Here is a 26974-nt window from a genome sequence, read left to right as displayed (position 1 = left end):
GTCTATTTTTTCGCAATAAACGTATTAAACCTAGCAAAAAAATACAGTCGCAAAAGAGCAGCCATGATCATTGTTGGTCTCTCGACGAAACTTTTTTTTTCCTTCGAACACATCCTTTTGTACCTCGGGACAGAGAATTCATTCGTCGATTAAATTTACTCTTCATTTTCGGCTTGAGTCATTCTCTTTGTTGCGTTCGGCGGCAGAGGAGAAAAAAAACCAGAATGATTCTATTAAAAGTTGTCAATTAAAGAAGATTTATTGCCGCGTCTTCGCCTGGTATTTTATGCAAAGAATTTTTATACGGCAGACCTAATGTGCAATAAAAACTACCAAAAGATGCTAATTCAGCCGCGCGATTGTTGTATCAATGTTAAATATTAAACGTCCGCTATGACATAACGAGACGCTTTATATGTATGTATACACACAAGTTTTTTTTAATACGTACAATGAAAATTAAGAATAAGATAAGCATAATATGATCGGATCACTAACGCCTCGCTATTGAAATGATTAAAATTTATATGTATAGAAAGTAGACATATCGAATAAAATCCTTAATCGCAAAGTGACAATTTAACATTTGTTTATAATACGTATTTAACCAGTTGAAAAATCAACGGAGAATATATAAATATATACACATTTAGATAACATGTTCCGAACACACAGAAGTAAATATATTATTACATACATGCCATAAAAAATATGAGACATTAAAATTTTGTATCTAAATAATATTGAAAAATAATCCAAATATTATGTAATTTAAAATTTAAATAGTTACAAGCGTGTTCATTAAATACTACTAAACATTGACTGAGATAAAAAATAGTTAGATATTTTATTATGGTGTTTCCCTTATCTCGCATACAATTTACATGAATGAACCTACACCACAAGGAAACCATTGTTGAATTTGGACGCGTTACGTATCCGCCTGGGATTTCCACAGAAAGGAAACGTGATTTGTAGATCATATAACATTATATTGAAATATATAAATTGACATAATAAAAAAACCGTCAGTATCTCCATAGTAGGAAATGAAGAGATACGACCATACGTTTCAATCGTCGACGAAACGACCATACCAGATAGGTATATTTATACGTGTGTGTAGCATGTTTGTCGTGGGCCGTCCAATCGGCCAAATTAAATTTATCCATTAAAAAAATATCATTTGTGTTATGCGTACGGCATCGAATTTATGGCACTTTAAAAAAAACTGGAACATAAAACGCTTCGATAAAAAAACAAACCGGAAAATTAACCTGTCCGCGGGAATTATTTATTGTAGCGCACTGGGCCGAACTATATATGTAATATAATACAAAATACCATTTAAAGAGTATAACGTCGATAAATATCACTTTAAAAAGTTCACTTCTAAACGCCCGTCTCAAATATAAATAATCTAATTTCGCAAGCGGCCGAAATTCTGCGCGTGGCTTAATCGGCGTGAGATTTTTTCGTGTAAAACCAATTGTCATTGTGTGGTATTTTTGGCAACGGCCAAAGTCAAATTTTGCGCGAGCAAATTCGTTAGCGGGCGACGACGAAATTTTGCGGATGATCTCATTTTTATAATTGGCCTGTGAATGAAATTGTGTCAAATCAGGATATCCACGTTGTAAACTAGTAGTAAAAAAATGCCAACAGGTCATGACACCTTAAAATTATTCACTAAAACATGATGATGACAAAATATTAAAGCGAAAAGTGATTCGGATATTATTTTCTCGTTAAAATTTAAACTTGAAAGTTGGTCAGTATGAAAACGTTTTAATTCTAAGAATTCTGACTCATCAGTGTTATTATCTTTACTAACCTGGCTTAGAGTTGTTAGGGTTCAAGATTATTACAGGCTTTACATTTTTACTCTAAAATGCGTATAAATAGAGAGCACACAATATAATATAATTTACTTAATTATAAATTGCGTTCATTTTTAAATTAAATATGTATATATATTGCGTAGATCAATAATATTTATTCATTCATAGTGTATTAAGCTAAATTATATTTGACATAAACTACGATAAAAAATCATTTTCTATCAAAAAGACAATTTAACAGCAAAAAAAATAATTTAAATACAAAAAAACCTTTCAATTTTTTTTTAATACGTTAGGTCAAGTTTAAAAAATCCATCATAACAAATCACATTTCAATTTAACGCAATTTTTGCAATAAATTAGTTTTTAATTAAAAAGCTATAAAGGTGCATTTAAAAGTAGCCTGACTACAAAATATACTGTTCTAAATTCACATTTCAATTTAATAATCGTAATATATAATATAAAGTTTTAAAAATCAATAATATATCTTAATAGAATTTTTTTTACGAAAAAACTATAGGGGAGCATTACAAATATTTTAATAAATACTATCATAAATGCAATTTATTTATTTATTAAAAAGTTTTTAAAAGCTTCTTCCAGCTATACAAAGGTAGAAAACGTATGTATAGGTAGCGAAGTTTATTTAAAATTAATGAATTAATTTCATACACAAAAATGTATTAAATGAAATTATCTTTCAACTTTTTTAATAAACTAATATTAAATAAAAAAAACTATAGTGACGCTTTTAGAAATGTAACGTAGTTCATTTTTATTATATAATTAATTCTTAAAACATTTTTAAGAACTTTGTATATGAATTAAGAAATATAATAACGCATTTAAGGTAGCCTGATTTTACCCAAAATACCATTAAAAATATACATTTGCATTAAAGATTTTTGTATAGTATTAATAAAATTAGAATCATGATTAAAAAGAGCTTTTTCAAATTACAATATATATATTCAATTCTAAGCATAAATATATGTATATAGATAGATTAATAAATTATGTATAAAATAAAATTATCTTTTATCATTTTTCTTGTTAAACTAATTAAAGATAAGAAAATTACAGTGACGCTTTTAAAATAAATCTGTTTAAAAAGCTTCCATAAATGTTACGTTATATATAGACAAGTAATTTATTTTATATAAATAAAATAATAGTAAAACATTTTTTAAAAGTTTCTGAAAATTACCAGTATAGGTAAATTATCTGTATAATTGTTTTGCATGAATATTTTTATGGAGCATACATCGTTTAAGATAAATTCATTGATTTTAAGCAGAATGTGAGATAATAAAACATTTTTTTAATAAATTAGTATATAATGTAATGGCTTATTTAAAAATAGCCCGATTATAACCCAAATACGTCATTAAATTTTAGAAACGTATTTAGTACAAATAAATTTTAAAGAAGTATAGAAATACATTAAAAAATATTTTCTACGATTCTAAACATAAATATTTATTGATAGCAAAGTGCATTTAAAATTAATTAAACACAAAAATGTATGAAATTAAATTATTTCTCAATTTTTTTTTATTAAAATAGTGTTAGATGTTAGTTAAAAAGTGACGCTTTTAAAAGTAGCGCATTTTAAAAAGCTACCAAAATTTTTTTCTATAAAAATAAAATAATAATTAAACATTTAAAAATGTTTCTTAAAATCATAAATCAAATTTTAGTTAAATTATCAATAGAAAGAGTGTTTTTTAATAATATTATATATAAAGCATAATTAATTTATTTCAAAGCAAAAATGTATGGAATTAAAAATCCTTTAACATATTTTTTATATAAATTAGTATAGGACTAAGGAAATATAGTGGCGCATTTAAAAAGAGACCGATTATAACCAAAATACATATTTTAAATAGAGAAACGAATTCAGTAGAAATAAAATTATAAAGATATATAGAAATATATAAAAAAATATTTTTTATGTATAGAGCTGCAAGCATTAATAAATATGTATAAATGGCGAAGTTCATTTAAACTAAATTATTTGATTACATTAATCTTTCATAAATTTGACTTTAATAGCTTGTATTAGATAGAGTTGCACATTTAAAAGTTGGTTAATTTTTAGCTTTTCAGTTAAAATCATGTATTTAGAAAAAAAAATATTTATGAAATCCATCATTTTTAAAATACAATTTGCAAACATTAAATAATTATTAAATGATTTAAGAATTAATAATATGAATATAGTCGTTTTATTAAACGATTAAATATATATACTTTATCGTCACTTTTATATATATATATATATATATATATATATATATATATATATATATATATATATATACATATATATATATATATATATATATATATATATATATATATATATATATATATATATATATATATATATATAATATATATCACCAAATATCTCTGAAAATTTAACCTTAAGAAACACTCTAATAATACTATTATTCTCCTAATATAAATTTTATATGAATTTAAATTTATTTTATATAAATATGTATAGTCAAAAAATCTGAAAATTGAATATGAATATTTAATTCATTATTGACAATATTACACGGAGATTTTTCATATATGAAAAAATTTCCAATGGTACAGTTAAAATTAATCTGATAACATTAAGACTACCAAAACTTTAGCTTGAATTATTTTTAAGCACGAAATAAATAAATTATAATCAATTAAAAATTATTATAGACAACCTTTTTAAAATTATTTTTGGGTAAAAAATATTTATCAACCACAATTACTAACATGTAATAAATTAAATTTACTGATTGTTCTGTTTTGTAAACATGTTTACTATTTTTACTCACTACGTAACAGAAACAGTTACAAACTAAGCTTACTAGTGAATATACTTAACGTAATGGTTTGCCATTTGCCTTTAGTATTTTTTTAGGATATTATTTTATTGGAACATTTTTTTATGATGTTAAAAAATATTAAATTTTTTATTGGGATATTTTTTTCTAATATACAATACATATATACAATTATTAAAATGCAACAGAAAAACCAATTATATTTTATGATAGGCTAGCTTTTATAGAAAGTTAAAGTATAAAACTTATTACATATATGCTAAACTAAGACTTGATCTATTTGCTCTTAGAAATAGTTATATAATGTTTATTTAAAAAATATTTATTTTAATCCTATTTTTATAAGGTACAATATATATTATAGTGAAATATATAAGTAAAGCCAATAATGCTAGCGTTTGTAGAAAGTAAAAATAAAATTCATTACATACTTAATAAATTGAGACTTTCGGGAATAGTTAAATCATTACAAAATAATCTATATTTTAAAAATATGAGAACAGTAAGACTTGAATAATAAATATCTATAATCATACTAATGTAAAACATATTCTAATTATAGTTCAAGACATTAGTTATTAAAATCAATCTATTTTTTTATGTGATAAGTACTAAATATTGTAAATTAATTTTGCTATAACTATAACCGTTTTATTAGCTACTAACTTTCTATTAACTTTATGTAAATCTTGTTTTATTATGAAATATTTTATTTTATAGATCATTAAGTTGTTATATAAATTTATATAAATATATTTGTATATATATATATAGAATTAATAATATCATAGTAAAAAAACATAAACACGCATACGTGCTTATGTCAAAAAAGAATGTTTAAATAAATACGGAGAAAGATTTTTCAGACAAAGAATGTTCAAAAAAAAAGCTCAAAATACAAATAGAACTTGGTGATTTAAAAAATATATGAATAAGTAATTCTCACCTGTAGAAACTGCAGGAGCAGCAGGAAGAACTGCAGCTGAAGTCCATGTGACATGCTGCGCGTGAGCAGCTTCCAGACGACCCGACACATGTCTCTTTATCAGTGATGATCACGCGGTGGGCATGGTCTCGGGTTATGCACCCAGCACTAACCAACACTGAATTTGTCACACATCGCCTGATTCAAGCGCATTTCACAACCCCACTTCACAAACTCGACCCGAAAGAAAAGTGAATCAACACACCACCGGAATCCTAAGCACCGAAGAGAAAATGACGCGTGTATGATAAAATAAATTTTCGGCCCGAGTAATTAATTAATAGGAATTAGCCTTGCAACGGTCGCCGGCCGGCCGTAAAACGACTCTAATTGCCCGGTCATTAATACACCCTGTGAAAACGAGTGCACAATTAAGTGGGGCAACGGATGACAAATAAAATGATCATGTTCACACGACATCAAATTGTGCGCATGCGCGTACCCGCCGGCTGCCAATTTTGCATAATGATACCCTTCAATTTTTAATGATTGAAATTATTTTTAATATTGCTGCGAGCATCCCTCGGATTATGCGATGAATGGGTTAAAAGTATTATATACATAAAGTATTATGAGCATGCAATAAAATAATGCGAGCACTTGATTACAATATCTGTGTTTATCTAATCTACATAGTTAACTATAATAATCACTCAAACATACTGTACAATAGAATCCAATTATTATTAATTAAAACCGAACTGTGTCCTAATTACTAATTTATAGGATAGACACAAATCTCTACTGCTAGATTTATCTTCAGTGTTGCTTTCAGTGACAATAGAACTAAATTTTATTAAGATCCATTTCTACGATTATTCGATGTTTTTGAGATGTTGCGACAGAATCAGAATAATATTATATATAATCAGGATACTAATAGCGATTAAAACTATGCTATTATTAATTAATATATTTATATGACTTAAATTTTCATCAGGAGGTACATCTAGGTACATTTTTTTATTATAACATTGCTTTGAATACTATTTTATAATAAAATCATTTTGGTCCATAATTATTAGAGACGGTTCAACTTTATTGTATTTTTTTCATATGTCAAAGTTAAGAGAATAGATTATTTCATTTAAATACAAATTAAACATATGCGATGTTTTTGCATGATATATGAATGGTATAAGTCAACGACCATTGACTTGAAAGACCTGGGTTCAAATCCCGTTTTTTTAATTACTCGAATTAGTGATTATTATATAAATATAATTCTGATCGATTATCACAGATTATGTTTACCTAGATTTTCCTAATCTCAAATAATCAAAATAAAAGCTTATCGAGCATAACTAATATTGATGTATACACCGTTGTAACGCATTAGGGTAACGCCTGATATGTTGCAACAAAAAAAATAAAAAATATATAAATTAATGAATCATTGAATTTCTGAACCGATTAAACAACAGATTACTTTACTGTTTCGCTAGCAAGTGTTTTTTTTTTAAATAAATAATAATAATAACTACTACGCTTAACATATTTTTTCTAGCATATATATATATGGGCCTGATTTTTTTTATATTGATAGCATTTTCAGCTTAAAGTGCAGTTAGACAATTTACGCATAAGATCATCGATATGAATCTAATTAATGATAAATGTACAATATGTTTTTTTACATGAAGTTTAGTAATATATTGTTAGGCACCTATCTAAGTTAATAAAATATATTGTTTATAGATATTTAATTATTGATCTATGGTATATTTATAATATGTTTCTTTGTGGCAAAATCTAGTAAATCCATTCAAACAATATATTTTATACTAATATTACTATTTATGCAAAAAAACAGTATGCAAATCTCACGATATATTTTAAAACATGCAGGAAATCGGCAATTTTAAAGATGGAAAAGGTACGTGGGTTTAATCATTTTTTTGTAAGGCTGCTAATTTACATAAATTTATCATTTAGAGAATTTCGCTCCAAAATTCATAATTTCTTTTATATGTATAATATATAAATATTTAGATAAACACATTGATGAAAATAAAAATGCTTTCACATCGAAACAAATAAAAATTATAATTAATATACAATATAAAAACCGACTTCTTTCAAATTATTTCACATGAAACAAATATTATCGTATCTGCGGGGTTGCTTAAAAAAATGGTTTTAACATGAGGTGATAATATGCTTGATATATATATATGTATTACTGTCACTGTGCCTCGTTATATTTTTAGATAGTCAAATAATTGTTTTATATTCATTTGTTATCAACCGTTCATTTATTCAAATAAATTAACCGTTAAATGCTCAACATTAAAATATATATTTATGTTATAATAATAACGGTTTTTCCAAATTATTATTATTAACATTATTCGTTAAAGCTTACAGATAATTTAAATAACAATTTAATTGTTTAATAATAACGGTTTTTTCCAAATTATTATTATTAACATTATTCGTTTAAGCTTATAGATAATTTAAATAAAAATGTAATTGTTTGAGCAATATCTAACGTTCGCTATTTTAATTTGTGTATTTATGGCCACTCTATTTTTGATTGAAATATGCCTAATTTAATTGAATACATTTTATAGTATTTAATCAACGACTAAACTTTACACATTCCAAGTTAAAAAGTCACTTTACACAAATTTTATTTGCTATCAAAATACAACACGATGCATTTGAGGGTTAAGTTTCACTATCTATTATTATTATCACACGGCAAAATAATTGCGCAATCCGAGGGATGCACACGCATGCTTTTTACCCGCGCAAATTTAAACTTTAAAATTTGATTTAAATTATTATTATAAGTATTATGATCACTGAGTGTATGAATAAAATATCGTCACTGTGTATCGTACCGTATTTTGCAAAAGAGTACCGATTGTGTGTATCGTGGATGCGCGTTCGCGCGCGTGCGCGTCACTGCTGGCCCGTGACCGGAGGGCGCGGGGCGACTGAGGCCTGAGGCACGGCGTTTCCCCCACCACCGAACCGAGGACCGAAGTTCCCCCTCCACTGAGCATGCACTCTGCACCGAGAAACAAGTGCGAGCTTTCCGAGAAAGCTTCCAAATTATCGTTGCCGTTGTATTGCAATGTGCGAGACAGGGGCGCGGCAATGTCGATTCGTTGCTGTGTTTGGATACGATTTTATAAATGGTATATGTTGATATGTTTGAATTGCCCATTACAAGAAATAGGAAAAATGTAGCTACTGATCACAACAGTGTTTCTCAAAGTTTTATACTCGACGGTAGTAATTAACCTTTAGAAGTACAAAGGCATGTATGTATATCATGCTTAAAATGGTTTACCATTACAGTCCAAAGACATCTATGTCATGCCCGATATATTATTTTTATTTTTTTAATCCATTTTAAATGACTTTATGATAAAATTTCTATTATTTTATTTATTTATTAAAAATATTCAGTAATTCCTAATTATTTTATCGTAATTGTTAAATTACTAAAATTCGTTATAAAATTTTATTTTTATTTGATTTCAAAAACAATTTTTTGACTAGTCTATATCAGCCACTCAAAATTTTTTAAAATAATTAAATTACTGTTTTTAATACAATTCCATATTTAGACAATATATTTTTAGAGCATTAAATTCCTTAAGTTAATGTTGATGAAACAGTTGTTATATTTTTAATATGTTGTGCTTTATTATAAGTTTATAACGTCGCGAGGATTAACTTCAGTTGTACGATATATTTTTGCGAAATTGTTCATGCTGAAGGAATACATAAAAGATGAACCAACTTCAGTTTCCAAACTATTTAAAAAAATAACATACAAATTTAAAGATATTTTCGGATTTTTTTATTATTCTAACATTTGCTGGATTTTATTATGCCTCGCATTTTTCAGGTCAGAATTTTATTATGGTTGTGGTCAGAATTTATATTGCATGGGTTAGAATTTATAATAAAAGGTCAGAATACATCAATCAGAATAAATATTAGACGGTCAGAATTTATATAAATTGGTTAAAAAAAATAATTTACCGTGTTTTATATTTTAGTATGATATGCGTGAGGTGCCAAAATAAATGGAATAAATTTGATTTATATCTGGCCAGTCTAACGGTAATTTAATAGTTTCCAGTAATTCTGTTAGGAACAGAGAAATGACTGCGCCACAGCGACCTGCTAGCCATGATAGGGATGGCTGGCGAAGTGAAAACAAAAGCAAGTATTGCATAAACGATTTTTTTTTACTATTTATACTTTTTTATCTCCATTCAAATAGTCTACGGATGCTTTACTAAACACAAATGTTAAATATGATAAATAAATGGTGTTAACTATTAGCAATAATTGAGTAGCAATAATTATATTAAAATAAAGCAATGTTATTTTTTTATTGTTAGGTAAAGTCAATTCGACGACAATTGGCGTTAATTTAATAATCATTTATTTTAATTATGTACCAAAAAATTTAAAATAAATGAAATCCCTATTTAAATCTTGATGCAAGTGCAGAATCTTGCAATCCAAGAAAAAAAACAAGCTGGATTCTAAATGTGTGTTTCAGTTGACGACTATGGCTAAATTAGATTATATACTTAGGGATTTATATTCGTATGTTGTAGCACCTATGTAAAAAGTCATTTTCATAGATGATGTACATAAAATAAAATTTTTAGATTAGAATTAACAGATTACCATTTGCAATCAATTTTGCCGATAAGAAGTAACGAATAATAGTGCATATTTTTATAACCATAAATTGAGTCTGCTGATGTGGCTCGAACCCGCGGCCTCTGGTTTACCTGTCTGAGACATTACGGATTACACTATTTCGACCTTGAAATCATGCGCGCAGGCATAATATGTGTCTCCTTTAACATATGTTGAGACAGCAATATGTTTTGCCAGCGAATTTATATTATGTAAACTAATTTAATAAATAAGTTCTTTGATTTCAACTGAAAACATTTTTGCGATCTTGAAATAATGTTAATATAAAAAAACAATCTACGCCAATTGCTAAAACCTTTATTAAACCATATGTAAATATTCTAGTAAAAATATAAACTATTTTATTTATATGTAATTGAAATGCATTTAAAAAATTTTTTACTACAAATATTTATATTTTCTCTATAGTGAATTTAAATAATTATTTGGATTCGGAGTTTAAGAAACGTATTGTAGTAAGCGTAGGAGATTTTATTACAAATACAATTATCGTAAAATACTGTAGAAATGAATCAATATACCATCCTCATGTAATTTTCCTTGAGGTAATTTTATGGCAAACGGAAATCATTTTTGCTGTTGTAACATGTTAACGCGCATGCTAAATATTTAAATTAACATTAAAATGTTTAATTTAAGAATAAACTTAACCACAACCGCTGAGTTTTAAGCTTTGTTTTATGTCCTCGTATGATATAACATTATTCCCAAGTTTATTATTTTAAAGTGCCAGAGATCACGCATGTGTGCGAGTATATATTTTTAAGGTCCAATTTAATTATTCATCACAAACAGGGTCCTCTTTTATAAACACGCAGCCAACATAAGCTCGAACCGCTCACCTGTTTGCTCCTAAGAGCGATTCACTCCCGAGTATTGAAATCTTGGCGCCCGGGGCAGGCGTATCAAAACGGCTCCCCGTGTTGTTAAATAACGCATTACGCATCGAGTGCTAAAATCGTGGCGCCCGGGGCCGCCGTTCATTTTCACCGGCCCCTTTCAATTGTTGCCACAATGAACACATTCGTAACCAGCGCCGGAGGTATAGAGGTTAAAGCCGACAATAAAAACGCCCGAACCGCTTCCAAAGTAGACCCTCCGTTTAATTAGACAAGAGCATATAAACATAATTAAAACACAAACGTTAACCTCCGCCCGATAAACAACAACAAAAAAGAACTCCAAACTCATTTAAAGCCGGGTTCTCTCGTATGATCTCTCTCAGGTAAGCGCTCGTCACTAATGAGAGGTTTCGAAGTAATTTTTTCGAGAGCCGATAATCCACCGAATTCGTATTATAGATTGTATCGTAATTAAAATACATTATTTAATATTAAAACATCTTTCGTAAATTATTACAATTAAAAATAATCGTGCGAAGAACACGATTGATGCGATGTTCACAGAATCGGTGGGTATTTTGTGGTTTTGATTTCTGTGATACAGTATGGTTCAAAAGTCAACAAATGATTCACTAAAAACATTCCTTAAAAGCAGATTTAAATGACTAAGCAGTTTAATAATATATCAGAGTGCACTAAATCTCAAAATAATGCCTTTGCTCATTATATTTTTATGGTGCACACCTTAAATAGATCAGCACCATCTCACATATTTTTACAATCTGTGTAATTCGATTCTCGTAGAATCCAGTTGTTTCTGAAGATCAGTTTGAACTCTGTGTCAAAGGGACCAGAGTTGACGTGAAGAGAGAAGCGGTTACTTGCTCAGTATTCCTGTTTATAATGTAAGTAAATTCAAAATTGAGGTGTCTGATATACGTTGATTACCCCCTTATATACGCTGATCGAGTTGGAGAAAGTGATTTTGCTCTTTCTACTCTCAACGCTTAGAGCAATTGCGACAATTGGGGGTGAAAATTGATTTCATATTTTCTGTTGTCTTTCTTATAAGAATGATTTTCTTTGTCTATGTGTAATATTTGTAAAACATTAAACGACCTTTGTTTATGCTTAATTTTGCAATCTATAAACTTTTTCCGCCAATCGTAACGATTTATTGCGCTTTTAACACGTTTTTAATATTTTTTCAGTTGATAAATAAAGCTATTTATTATTTTTTCTAATACATAAAATATTTTTTGTGAGCTGAAGTAGCTCGTAATTAGAGAATTTTCAATTCGTCATATGTACGAACTAGCATGATTTTTATTAATAATAACGATCAATGAGATGATATTTAGTGACGAGATCATTTATGTTTTCGATATTTTCGACGTTAGATCAACAATGACAGTGGAGATGAAATAATATCAGTTAAGCTTTATTATGCTTTTTTGAGTTTCAACTCAGTTAAATCAGTTAAGAAAAATGTAAGATAAAGGGCAGAGATACCATTTAATTTAGAGAGTATCAAATGTGGTTCTAAAAATTTCGTTCCAAGCATTTTGACATTTAATATCTACGTCCTTAGGAGTTGTTAGTGAGTATATTAGGGCTGCCATCAAAGAGGGTCCGAGATTAACGATACAGAAACTAGCCTAAAAGGTCAACGTCTCACCTACATCAATTCACAGCAACTTCAAAAGTTAATTTGCAGAATATGGATATCTCATAAATCGTTTGAGTAAAACCACGCACAGCGTATTTCAATATGTCAATAATTAATGATTCTAGAACAAAAATATTTATTTTTGAGTCAAATTTTTACTGAAGATAAGAAGTGGATCATTTACTCTAACACGTGGTTGTATGGCAATCAACCTCCAATTCCAAATCCGAGAACAGAATTATACCCCAATATTATGTTATGCGTTTGGTAAAATATGAAAGGCATAATTCATTATATATTTATAGATTTATAGTCAGAAAATTACGACAGACACATAGTGTGCTTAACTAATTCGTTAAAAAGTGACTCAGACTATAAAAAATACCTTCCCTTATAAATTAAAGAAGCGTAATTTTACACCAAATCAGCGCTCGCCCTCGTGGATCCAAGAAGACGATAGAAAAAATCAGTGGATCTTCTTTGACTCTCCTTTCTCACCCACCGTATTCTTCAGACATTGCTCCAGACGACTAGCTTCTATTTTCATCCCTGCAATAGTTTTTAGGTGGAAAAAAATATTTTACAAAAGTAGATATAAAAAACCACATTAAAGAATTTATTGCTTGCAAAAAAAATACTTTTTGAATCAGATATAGATAGAGAATAAAAAAGATAAAGAAGATATAATTTAGTAAAAGTATTACACGTTTTTTTTCAATTTCCTTAACCCACAACTTAAGAAACGCAAATACTTATGGAACAACTTGATATAAATACTCCCTCACAGCAATCAAAATTATAATTGTGTTAATTATCATTAGACTATTTTATTACAATTCTTCAGTAGACTGTCTTTAAAATAAAGTAGAACAAATAGTACTGTAACATTGTTGCATGTTTTTCAAATTCACACTATATAAAAATAATACCAATAAAAGCCCAGACGGTTATGTATGTATTATTCGCAAGTTTCGCACGGAATATCAAAATTGACTGCTACATTTAGTTCATTTGCTAGTATATTATATAATACGTGCATAAATGGTTGTTTTAGCTTTTTCAAACTATCTGAAGAATTTTATAATCTTTCAAAAAATTTCATAATTAATTGAATGTCTGTCATAGGTATATGTAAAAGTAAGTATTTTAAAACTCTTCACAGGCTTTCATCAATTGCTTTAAATATTACATTAACAGCATACTTTGCAACTATGTTTGTGTAGTATTTCTTCAGATTTTCGTGCTGCACCGTGTATTATTAAATTATTAAACTCTGTAGATACACAACATTGATAATATAATTGCGCGCATTACACATGCTCCGGTGCATAAAAACGTTCAATTAATTAAATTTAAATAATTTGATTCTATCTTGTAATACGGTCTTCTTACCTGAAACCTGTTTCTCGTGTTCCTGTGCGATCGCTACCTTTTAACGTAAAATTCGAACGCCTGCTCACTGATTTTTTTCGACGCGCAATTCGCTTGGACTGCGCTCAACTCGATCCGTAATTATTATTCGCTATCCGCCGTGAATAAAGGGAACAACATTTCGAATTCGGAATTTATCGCTGCGATCCGGGACTCTCACTTAACGAATGAACTCACTTATTTCGGACCCTTAACCTTAAACTTGAGAAAAAAATATCCAAATTTATTTTCGTCGTCGGCGAATAAATTTTAATGAGGCGTTATTAAATTACTATTTATTGATTTTGTATTGGAATTTGATTGGTATTTGATAACTAATTTTAAATATATATACATTATTTTAAACAAACTAAACAACATATTTTATATTATAACTATTCATTTGACACGTCAAGAAAAATTTCATTTGTTTGAGATTGACTTTATTTCAAAACATTTAATTGAAAATAAAAATGGAAATGTAATTTTATTTTAATTTAATTGTGAAATTAAACGTAAAATATTGCTAATTTGATATAAATATAAACGATTCCATTTTGTTTGACTTAATATAGAAACAAACTAAACTCGCAATGCCAAAGTTATTTTGCATTGTTTAAAGAGAAAATATTATGAATAAATAAAATAAACTATCAGAACCACGCATAATCATTGCGTCAAAATTAGTTTGCATGACTCATTAAAATTATCATGCATCTACTAAAACCGTTGGACCTTACTTTACCAAAAAAAAAAAGATTGGTTACCAAAAATCTTTGACGAGCGGGTACCGAATCCGATCCACGAATTGTTAAACATTTTAGCAGTCGCTAAAATCTTCAACAATTCATTTCGATCTTCGATACGACTTCTGGCTTAAACCGTGAAAAATTTTCGTTTTGCATGTATTATAAATTATTTGCCTAACTATCTATAAATTATTTACATGTCTGCTCCGAAGACAATATGGTTCTTAAAACTACATAATTCGCAGAAAATTATATTTTTAAATAAATTTAATGCAAGTACATGCACTTTTACTGAACAATTATTAAAAATACAATATATATAAAAAGCACACTTATACATTGTCACTTTGTAAAAAGTTCTTGTACTTTTTTACTTAATTTATCTTATGTTTTTATTACTATGATATTAGTCTTATTTTATCTAATTCATTTCCTCTTGTAAACTATAAAATTGTTATAAGCCAGCAATTTATACTTAAATTTTAATGTATGTAATTCTCTGTATTCCTAATATTAAAAAATAATACATACATATAATCCGTATGGTAAAATTATTTCAATATTTTTTATTATAATTAGATCTATAAATATTTTATGCAATACTTTAATACATATTTTCTGACTAGGTTTTGTATATCTACAGATTAAATTTAAACGCTATTTTTTGCAGTTAGGCATTTTGTTTTGTATTATTACAGAGCTAAACAACTCCAGATACAAAAATCTATGCAAACTTCATTACACCGTAGCCCACCGTACGAGAGTTAGTTTATTCTCAGGCATCACCACGTATTAGACAAATTAAACATTAATTTTAGAGTAGTATATAAATGCTTTGATTTAGATCATTCATAAGTGGATTAATAATTATGACTTAATTCTTTTTTCGATAATAAAAAGTGTATTAGAAAGGAACCGATTTGGTTCATTTAGTATTTTTAACAAATTTTCAACAAATAAAATAAAGATAATATTTTTACATTAGGTACGTTATTCGTAACGCAACTAATGAAATCATTAAAGGGTACTAAATACATATAATTTTAATGTTTCTGAACGTTCATAGGGCTTTAAAAACGAATTTCAGGAAGTCAGTTCTATTTCATGAATATAAAATATGGTAAAACACTGCTCTACAAAAATAGTTCTATGAAAAACCGTTTTTTATATGATTTTCCCTTCAAGAAATATTTTAATTTGTGTTAGCATACGAAACTTTGTCTAGTGGATACTATAATTAATTTTCAATAATTTTTAACTTGAGTTCTTCATATAGTAAAATCAATATTAACATTTAAAAAATCATCCTAATAAGTGTATATACTATATTTCCAAGCTTTTGTATATTTTTAAAATCATTTTGTGAAGTCAACGAAAGTACATCTTTGATTTCTTGTTAATTAGATATTTTTTCTAAAATTTTGATATAATACAAACCTAACATCTTTCTGCAGCAAAGAATGATTATCAAAAACGGTTAGATCTTTATTTTAACTTACATATTTGTAAAAATCAATATTATTCTATAATATTAAATTATAAATAATATTTATATAAATAGTATAAGGATAACATATAACTCAAAATCTTAACGTCAGTATTACGAAAAAAAAATATCACAGTGAAAAAACTGTATACAAATAAAAATAAAGAAAAAAAAACGAAAAAATGATTATCTGCATATTAATATTAAATATAAATATTGTCTTTTTATTTATTTTATTTAAATATAATTCTAAAAAATACAATCAATTTTGCGAGTAAAACATTCTATTACATACAATTTTTATATATTTTTTTTAATAATATTGCCTTATAACATGAAACGATAAAGTTTAATCACAGCTTATAATTAATAGATTTCACTATGCGCGACCTAATTAAATTTTTATTTTAATTATTCATTACGACATTCATCCGTGAGATTAGGAAAATTTAGGAAAACCTAACCTGTAATGGAATTATGATGATATAATAATCACTAATTCTGTTCTCTCAGACATGATAGTAATTGAAAAACACTAAAATCTATATGGGATTCGATCTCAGGTCTTTCAAAGTAAATAGTGAGCGAATTATGCTACTCGTGTATCTTCATGTATTTTAGATACATAAGTTGTATACATATTATTCATTGAAAGTTAAACTACTTCATGATTAAAATAAGACGTTTTTATATTAATAATAAACTATGATTTCAAACCAAAGGAAAAAAATACTATAACTAATGAATGCACTTTATAATGTTAGGTAATCCTTCTGAATTACTCCGCTTTCGGTAGCAGTCGTTTACCACCTGTAAAAGTGAAGGCAAACATTTTTCTTATTACAAAAAATGTCACCCTCTGGTTTAATCGCACGTGGTCAGGTGTGCGTCGAACACGTGGGTGATGTGCGCGGCTGCCTTGCCCCGGGCTAAGCACGCGCTATCCCAACACTTCTTCCTCCTCAATGGACTCCTCCATTCAACACCGAGGTTGACCCCTGAGGGTGTAGGGCTCGGATAAAATACCGCTTACAGTGCACGACCATATCTGCGTTATTAAGTGCCGGAATGTTTACCCCCAGGGACGGACGGTGTCCCACGACGATTTTACGAGTACAACCATTATCGCGATTAAGGACATGAATCTAAACACCATAATACAAACTATGTTCGACATTTGACCGGTCATAAACATGCGGTGCTTAAAAACAAATAACTTTGACATTCCACTCAGACTCGCATAGTAGAATCTTCACTACATATGTTGTACAGCATACATGCGTCGACTACTACTGTAAAAACGGGCAACGTAAATAGTTATTACCATAATAGGAATCATATTACCAAAATCGTAATATTTTATAAACTACAATGAAATATAAATTGCAAATAAATACAATGTCCAATCGACCTCAAATTCACCTAAACTTTAATAGAAATCCGCTGGAGAAGGGGTATGGACATTGGTATGAAAGATAGATGATTGTCGATCGACCATCTCTACAGCGATTCCAAGTCCTTCTGTATTGAAAGTAAATCTGAATTTGTGCGAATACTCTGAAACACTATTAGGTCATCACCATAAAATAAATATTTCAAGTTAATAAATGCCGCAAGTATGTTGTATGGACCCAGATTGGATCCTGTGGTACTCCAGAATGAACGAAATACTCATTGAAGTGGTGATTGAAAAAAATTAACAAGACCCTTCGAAAAACCAAAGCTGCTTAACTTTCGAAAACATAGCTGATGATAAACTTAGTCGAATGTTTTTTGAAAATCGGTATAGACCACATTTTTTCACCGCCTTCCAAAGGCACAAGAGAGCTGTGATCATGGAGCGACGTGGACGAAACCCGCGTTATTGATCTACTAGCGCTTGCCGACATTGGTTGTAGATATATATGTAAAGAATTATATTAAAAACCTTTCGGCATATGCCGAAAGAGCGACGACTTGTCTGAAGTTTTCGATACACGATTTATTTATTTCCCATTTTGTGGATCGGGTGACTTTTGTTGGGGCCTATTTATATTTGAATATAGATTTTGTTATAGCCAAAACTTGGTGGCACTTGCGTAACACTGGCGTGATATCTCTTCACTGGCAATCTTCAGTGTCTAATTGCCTCCCGTCATCCCGTCGCCAAAATTTCATACATCTCTACAAGTCAAGAGACGATAGAGTTGAAAGCGACAAATTAATATTGAATTAAACGGGAGCAAGGAGAATAACCTGACAGTACTTCGATATAAAGTCAGAAGTGAGCTTCTTAAAACCGTACATCATATCTAAAATGTCAATTAAGTTTGTGGTTAAAACGATCGACCAGCTAGATCGTGAGGTCAGATTGTCTTTATTGCGATCAAGAGCTAAATATGATTCGTCATAGACAGACTTTCCACGAAACCATCAGTGATATCTTTAGAGCCATCGAAAGTTTTTCCATAGCGATGAATCACTGTCGGCGCAGATTGTGCGCCGACAAATCTCTGAGATCACTGATAAAATAATTTTCACAAAATTTTCTTAGCTTGCGCCCGTAAAGATCGAAACCCTACTAAGACTAAGTCCTTATGATTATTAGGGGTCAACTCAACAAACACATTTTATTATTTAATAAGCCTGTATGGACGTATTTAAAATATTGTTTTACATTAAAAGGCATTTTTTTTAATTATTATGTAATTCAAAGCGTAAAATAAACAATGGCAATTTATCATAACAACCATAAAATTTTATACTTCTTCAAAACGAAAGAAATTACTTAACCAGGTGGCTCGAACCCGGATAGGGGCGTGAGCTCAACTCGTAAAAATGTGTATTTTAAGGACGACCCTGCAATATCTTCGTCAATAACAAAGAGAAAAAGAACCTGAAATTGTGTTTGAAGCTGATGATCGTATAATTATAGAATTTAATATTTTTGTGGAATAAGATTTATGGAGAAGGAATATTTGAGGTATGTTCACTAAATTTAATATTTATTAAGTTTATTTTTTTTTCATCAACATTTATCATACTCATTAAAACAATTACTCTATAGCAGGGAATGGTTATTTCTGATACTGTTGAGAATAACAGGTCACTCTTATCCCTTCATATACGTTTGCCCTTTGAGAGCAAGTTGACATTTACGATCTGCAGCGATTATAATAAGCGAGAAGCCGGGCATAGCGAACGGTATCATTACACGTTCTCGACACGTAGTAATTGTGATATCACGTAAAGTGGATCAGGTGCGAGGGTGAAAGGGGGGGCAAGAAGGCCACGCCCTTGCTGCTACGCGATTGGCCAATGCTTTGCAGCAGGAAATGATACAATTACGTTTATTAGGTTATATCGTCGACCGCTAGAGGGGATCATCTCGCAGTTGACTCTCTTCTATTCAGAGGAAAAGAACCACCGGTTTTCGAACAAACGTCAAATATGAATAGGTATTTTTCTGATCAAAATATTTTCCTTAGAATCCAACTGATTTCTTACCGGATTTTTGCTGTAAACTCATTGTATTCTAGCAGGATATTGTAACATTTTTTTTTTTTTAATGAAATCAAGATACAGTACATAAAACTAGTTTTCAATATGTATTATTTAAAATAATATGATCCGCACAATATTGCACAATGACGTAAGAGCAATATTGTTGTATATTATATTACAAATTCAGGCAGTATGTAATTTATCATATGTTATTATGAAAGTTTGTTGACAACGTGTTCAAAAAATAATTAAAACTTCCAAATATTCCGTTGCAACCTGACAGGCATAAGCCCAATGCATTACAACGGGGAAAATCTGTATCAATTGAGTAAGTCAATCAGATATAATGAATACCTACAAGTAAGTATTAACCACCAGATTGAATGTCTGGGAATCGGTGATATATATATTATTAATTATAAATAATATATGTAATTTAATTTTTACCCAATATATGTCACTGCAGCTAGGGCCGGTTTTTTAATATTAGCATATTTTTAATAATAAAAATTCGAGTGTTGCTGCAGGTAACCTCAGAATTACTAGTCTGAGACGTTACGGACTACGCTATTTAGCTAATAACTAAATACAAAATATCACTTTTGTATTCAATAAAAATAACATTTTTAGAGCAAAACTAACCAAATATTGCATCATAGTTTTGCAAAACATGGTAATACAGAATGTGAAATTTATTGCGTGAGTAATTTCTTGTATTTATATACAATTTATATTTTTTTTTATTTTCACCTAAAATAAACGTTTGTCAAGCACATGTACTGTATAACTATAACACACCTAACAAATATGTTGATTAGATAGAAAGTGAAACATGTTCAAAGATGCGTTATAAAATAGTCAACATACTATTTTTTAATCGGAAATTGATATATTGTAGTGACGATTTAAATATTGTGGTATAAAACATGTTCTGATGATAAACTCAGATAGAGTTACTACTAAAAAAAGATTACTAACTATTAAAATACATGGTTACAGCTTAACGACCGGTATTTATTTGCCGAACTTTGCTTGGTGGCCGGGCGATCTCACGGAAAAATGGCAAACAATTATGTTTTTCAGTAAATTCCCTATAGCTTGTAAACTAATTAAGATATTGTATTCAAATTTATTATGTAGCTTCCTTATGATTTTTCACATAAATACCTGTCAAGTACGTCATTTAACCAGTGTTTCTAAACCTGTGGGTCCGATTTGTTTGAAATAATAGTTTCAAAAACAAATTTATATCATTGGCAAACATCTTACAAATACAAAGTAAGTGAGACCCTTCAATAGATTAGTATTAATTACCTGATTTTTTATCACTTTTTAAATTTAAAAATAAAAATTTTGATTTGTTATTTCTGGGCCACCATGTCTGACCATTTGTATGCCCATACTCACTAAATGAATTTACGGTACACTTCACTAAAAATATTTTGCTTATTGCACTTAAATAAATTAAAAGTAACATGTATGCTTTCAATATATTTTATATTCATCATTTTCATTCTTTCCATAATAATAATTTGGTATTATATAGGTGATATAAACAAAAAACCAAACATAAATTCTCAGAACAGTTTCTTTCTAATTATATTGTATGCTTTGAGCGAAGGCCAACACCCATTTCTAAAAGGTTCATTGTTGACAATTTACTACCTGCACTTGCGATAGATAGATTGGCTCTAATCTTAGGAAAGATATTTTCTACTTAATTTTGTATTGGTTATTTACATGAAACACAAGTTAGATCAGCCCACAATATTCGCATACACTACAAGGTGTCTAGCAATTCACAAAAATATTATGATAATATTTTATTTAAGAAATTATTATTAAAAAAAATAGTTTACGATTTTATCTAATGTTATTGTTAATTTATTATTCTTAATCTTATAACACATCTAAGCACTATATTTTTTACCAGCTTAACGCTCGGTGTTTTTACTGAACTTTCCTTGGTGGCCGGGAGATTTCGCGGAATAATAGCAAAAAATCACCTTTTTTAGTAAATTCCCTATAACTTGTAAACCAAATAATATATTTATCGAAATTTAATTTGTAGCTTCCTTATGATTTTTTGCATAAATATACTGTAATTACGTCATTTAACGAGTGTTTCTAAATATGTGGGCCGCATAATTAAGTGATATAACGAAAAAAAAATTGTTTACAAATATAATATTAAATATTTACTATAAATTACAATCAATGTTATTCTAAAAGGGTAAATCGCCACTACCTGTCCCGTCTTATCAGCTTACCTTGTGCATACCTTTTAAGAATTCATCTATTAGGGTATATGACACTTTTTTTATTGTGGAATTCCCAAATTCGGGAATTCCACACAGATAAAAAAATGCATTTTATAATCGAAGTAATGCAGGATATTTAGTCTCCTCTAAACTATCGGTCGAAACGTATCGCGAAAATTGCTCTTCTCTCTGTGATCTTTTGTGATTGTGATTTTGATTTAAAAAATTTATTTTCAATCACGGCAAAATGGACGAAAGAAATTAAACCTTTTTGGAAAGATTTGAAGACGCGTTGTCCAACGCCCCCCCAGTGATTGTGAACATAGTGATGTTTGCGAAAGTAATTCTAATTCAAGTGTACGTGAACATAGACCGCGTGTGAAAAATTTGCACTCATCCAGTTCATTTTCTTCATAATGACAAATGTTTTTACACGTATCACTCAGTTTAATTATGAAAATAAATGCGTTCGAAACAGTTGTACGCAGAAAATGGACGCCAAAAAATTTAGTGAGTGCAAATTATTATTTATTATAAATGGATATTTCTTATAAATCGTTTATACAAAAAATTTTAGAAGCGTTTAAACATACATGTTATTAATTTAATTATCACATTTTTAAACTAATGTGGAGCTCAAAAAAAATCGTGCACTAATCAACGTTGTCAAATTTCAAAAAATTCTTTAATGATTATTTAACTATTTTTGTAAATACGCAATTCACTGTTTTTAATATTATTAACTAACTTTTACTACAAATTATCACTTATTAATAACAACAACAATAAATAAAAATATAATATTCCACAATGCAAAAAATATGGGCACTGTAAGTGGGAGCGGCTTGGAGAACCGTTAACAAACAACACACTAGCCCAAAATTATTAGAATATAACAAACTAAAATAGGCGACGACTCGTTGCATTGCGACGCAGTGGGATAAAACGACTCTTTTTACGAAAAATTAAAGTAAAATATAATTTATTTTATATTTTATATTAGGTAGAAATAGTATACTACCATCTCGCATTATAATATAGGGGTAAACTGTATTGTATCATAGTGTATTTTTAATAAAAGAAGACGCGTGACGCAGGACGCACGGGCGAGTCCTCGGCCGCTGCAAAAGGTTCTCTCAGGACTCGTGGGTGAGTCCTCGGTCCTTAAGCTGTTAAGTAAAAAAAAAGATTTGCAACCAAATATTATAATAAATAATAGTTTACTAGAATATAAACTAAACATTTTCAAGCAATAAATTTCACAATAAATTATTGAACATTATTCCTCATTTTTTGAACGATAATTTAATTTGAAGGTGTTTTAAAATTAATTAACTGTCAAACCCACAAAACCGCAGAAAAGGTTTTCCTTGTTTTATTCATCGGATCAAACAACAAAACGACGTCATTTAATACCTCTTGCAAAACAAAACGTGCATCGCCAAATCGTTAAACAGCAAATTCGACAATGTCTCTTGTGTCATTCGAAATTAATACATTTTTTTCCCAAGGAAATGTCGATTTTGCAATCGTAGGTGTAAAAGCCAATACGCAAGAAACAGAAACGACTCTGATTGATTTATTTGTTTTCCGTTCACGGTAACGGAGGCTGTAATATTTTAGAAGCGTATTAAGTATTTAATTACATGTCAAACGGTAGATTTTAGTGGTAAAACGTGACCGCGGTCGGGCAGTTGACGCCCCTCACTTTCACGACCGTTGATTAATTAAAATCGGTTCTCACAATGTCGGAAAACCTTTATGTAGTATAATATAGTACAAGAACTGAGTCCGGTTCGCTTCGTGTCAATTCACATAAAATATTGACGGCGCGTCTCCATCGATTAGATTTAATAAATAATGTGCATTTAAAAATGTATGGTGCGTAACCCCTGATTTTTATAAAATTGAATGCGAAACGACGTCGGGAGCAAAATGTGCATGTCCAGACTATGAAGGCCATATGTCATAATTGACATGTGGATGCAAAATATTAAACAAGGTCGTGATGTAGGGTAAACGTTTATTTTGTATTACAGGGAGGTTAAAAATCAGTCTGAAATAATGATGCTTAAACTAGCAATATGTTTATACAGATAAATTAGAGAATATTGTAAAAAAGTATAGAAATTTAAATCAACAGTATTTTATCAACAATTTGAGATTTTTTTATAATATAGTGATATGATGAACTCTATGACTTTATGGTTTTTAAAATCGTTTAAATTGGCAGATAATTACTTACAAATTGACAACCCCTAAAAACCGTCAAAAAATAACTAAAGAAAATTATGATTAAAAAGCAGATCTTATAAGATTAAAAAATAAGATCTTTTATCACTTATTTAATACGATAACTAAGATCGATTAAGAGTATATATAATATTACGCTCAATAATTTATTCATTTACATAAAAATAAAAATAGAATATTCAACTATATCGTTTTCTAAAACCAGCCTTAAATTACCTCTTGCTGTAATATCCTATCTAAATGCCATTTCCAACATCCCTTTGACATGTAATCATAACCTCTAATTACACATGATACGTTTCGATATGCAGTATCACAGTTGTGATAAGTGTCTCGGGTGTGTAATTACCTCGCGTTACACATGACACACGACCGTATAAATTTCCCTGGAAAATTGAACACATCATGGAAATTGTTCAAGTTTTATTTGAATAGTTTCACCATGAGAAAATTGATATCTTACACGCAAAAATAGATTGAAGGCGTGTTCTAGCATACCGGGAAGGGGTTATAATGGCCACACCTTTGAATACAATAGGTCGCTGTTCACCTTTCACTGCAAGTCAAACATTATCTAGCTCAGTGCACTCACTGTGTAGTAGATGTATAATAAAATGTCACGACGTCGGTCATTGCATGTCAAAGTGTGGGGAGCTTTTGATATGGATTTAATCGCAATTATGTTAATTTAAAATAAAATATATGTATGTAGATATTATATACATAGCACAAAGTTTCAATGTATTGCATCAAAAGCTTAATGGTCGGTCAATAAAAGGTGAAGAGTTGTAACTGATTTATAATATACAGTGTGCGAACGTTTCGCAACAACTCGTGAATTGTTGAAACTGCTCTGCCGTTTGCTCCATTTGTTATTATTTATATATGCGTGAGCCGACCCTGTTTACTACGCGATCGATTGTTTCTGAAACTTTAGCCAGGGGCGACGTGGGTCTCATATTAATATGATATACATACATATATAGCGTATTCATTCAAAAAGTTACAAAATAGTTATGCAAAATAATTATTTATAGATACAAATAATTTATATTATTAAGATATTTAATTTTCATCAATAGCTTATGTTATAAATATGGGCTTAAAGGAAGGTCATTTTATCGTGGTTTAAGCAGCGACAAAAATCATTGCATATTTATTTTAAAATAAAATAAAAATATATTATTTCTTTAATAAGTATAAATAATGGAGATTTTTTTGTTCTATACTCATGTAGATTCCGTACCATATGGTCCGTCAAGTCAACGAAAACATCGATCTGACTATTGACCTGAAAGACCTGAGTTCGAATCCCATTCGGACCTCAGTGTTTTTAAAAAAATTCTATCACGTCTGGGAGATCGGAATTAATGATTATTATATACTTATATTTCTGATAGATTATCACAGATTGAGATTATAGGCGGTCCTCAACTTTCGAACGTTCGACTTTCGCACAATTCGCTATTTCGCACATTTAAAAAAAAACATTTTTTTTCAATTTTTTTTTTTAAAAAACGTTCTGATAGCGGTGAATCTTTTTGCTTCAATCGGACGTTCGTATGATACAAACAGGTCTACGATATGTTCAATTTTGCAAAATAAAAATATAATTAAAGAATACGTTCAAAATTGTGGAAAATAAAGATATATTTCCACAATCCTTAATGATTCCAAAAAACACAGTAAAAAAAAACATGGATGAAATGGAAAATCTTTGTCATCGTAGATCGATGACCAACATCAAAATTATGTCTCTCTGAGTATTTCAATTATTCAAGCAAAAGTTCTTAGTTTGCACAAAGATTGGAAGGATAGATTAAAAAAATATTTTAACATGGTTTTTTAAGCAAGTAACGGTTGGTTTTACAATTTTAAAATGAGGTATTCTTTTCATAATATTAAATTTACTGGAGAATCGGCTGATGCGGATAAAGATACTGCAAAATAATTTATTTCCTAATTATCCAAAATTATTGAAGATGTAGAATATTTTTCTAGCCAAATATTTACTGTAGACGAGCAGGTTTATTTTGGAAAACTCTTTAATAATGAAAAATATTAATGAAGCTTTCACGCACCTTGACAAATTTTTAAATATTATGGAAGATTGTGATCCCAATGGAGAACGCATATCTCAAGTGCGTAGGGCGATCAATAAAAACATAGCATGTTATAAAATACTATATAAAGAAAAGAAAAAGAATAGTGGAAAACAGTTAACTAAATAACTTTTCAAAGAAATCACCCGCAAACCCCATTTAAACGTGTCTCTTAAGCGCCTCTTAAACATCTTATATTTACTTGATAAATAAATATTTTAAAATACACACAATTTCAATTTTTTTACTTCCCTCGACTTTCGTACATTCAACATTCGCACACATTTTCAGGAACCAATCGTGTGCGAAAGTCGAGGGCCGCCTGTATAAATAATGAAGACTTCTTTGTTTTATA

The 26974-nt window shown here is 29.1% G+C and overlaps 1 protein-coding gene across 1 annotated transcript in view; it reads right to left on the bottom strand.

Annotated features, from left to right (window-relative positions):
* The window catches only part of Ser (protein serrate), a 234395-nt gene extending 225749 nt beyond the window's left edge, over window positions 1-8646 (bottom strand). Inside the window, exons 1-2 of the mRNA XM_088194899.1 lie at window positions 8513-8646; window positions 5628-5881 (exon numbers count right to left, since the gene is read on the bottom strand). Of these exons, the coding sequence (XP_088051025.1) occupies window positions 5628-5717 (90 nt within the window). The 5' untranslated portion in view covers window positions 5718-5881; window positions 8513-8646. The remainder of the gene's footprint in view (window positions 1-5627; window positions 5882-8512) is intronic.
* Window positions 8647-26974: the final 18328 nt, after the last annotated feature.

The sequence above is a fragment of the Plectrocnemia conspersa genome, unplaced genomic scaffold, assembly GCF_051122295.1.
Source record: "Plectrocnemia conspersa isolate PC_06_02 unplaced genomic scaffold, ASM5112229v1 ptg000010l, whole genome shotgun sequence".
NCBI classification, from domain to species: Eukaryota; Metazoa; Arthropoda; class Insecta; order Trichoptera; family Polycentropodidae; genus Plectrocnemia; species Plectrocnemia conspersa.
This window is presented reverse-complemented; position numbering and strand designations above follow the sequence as displayed.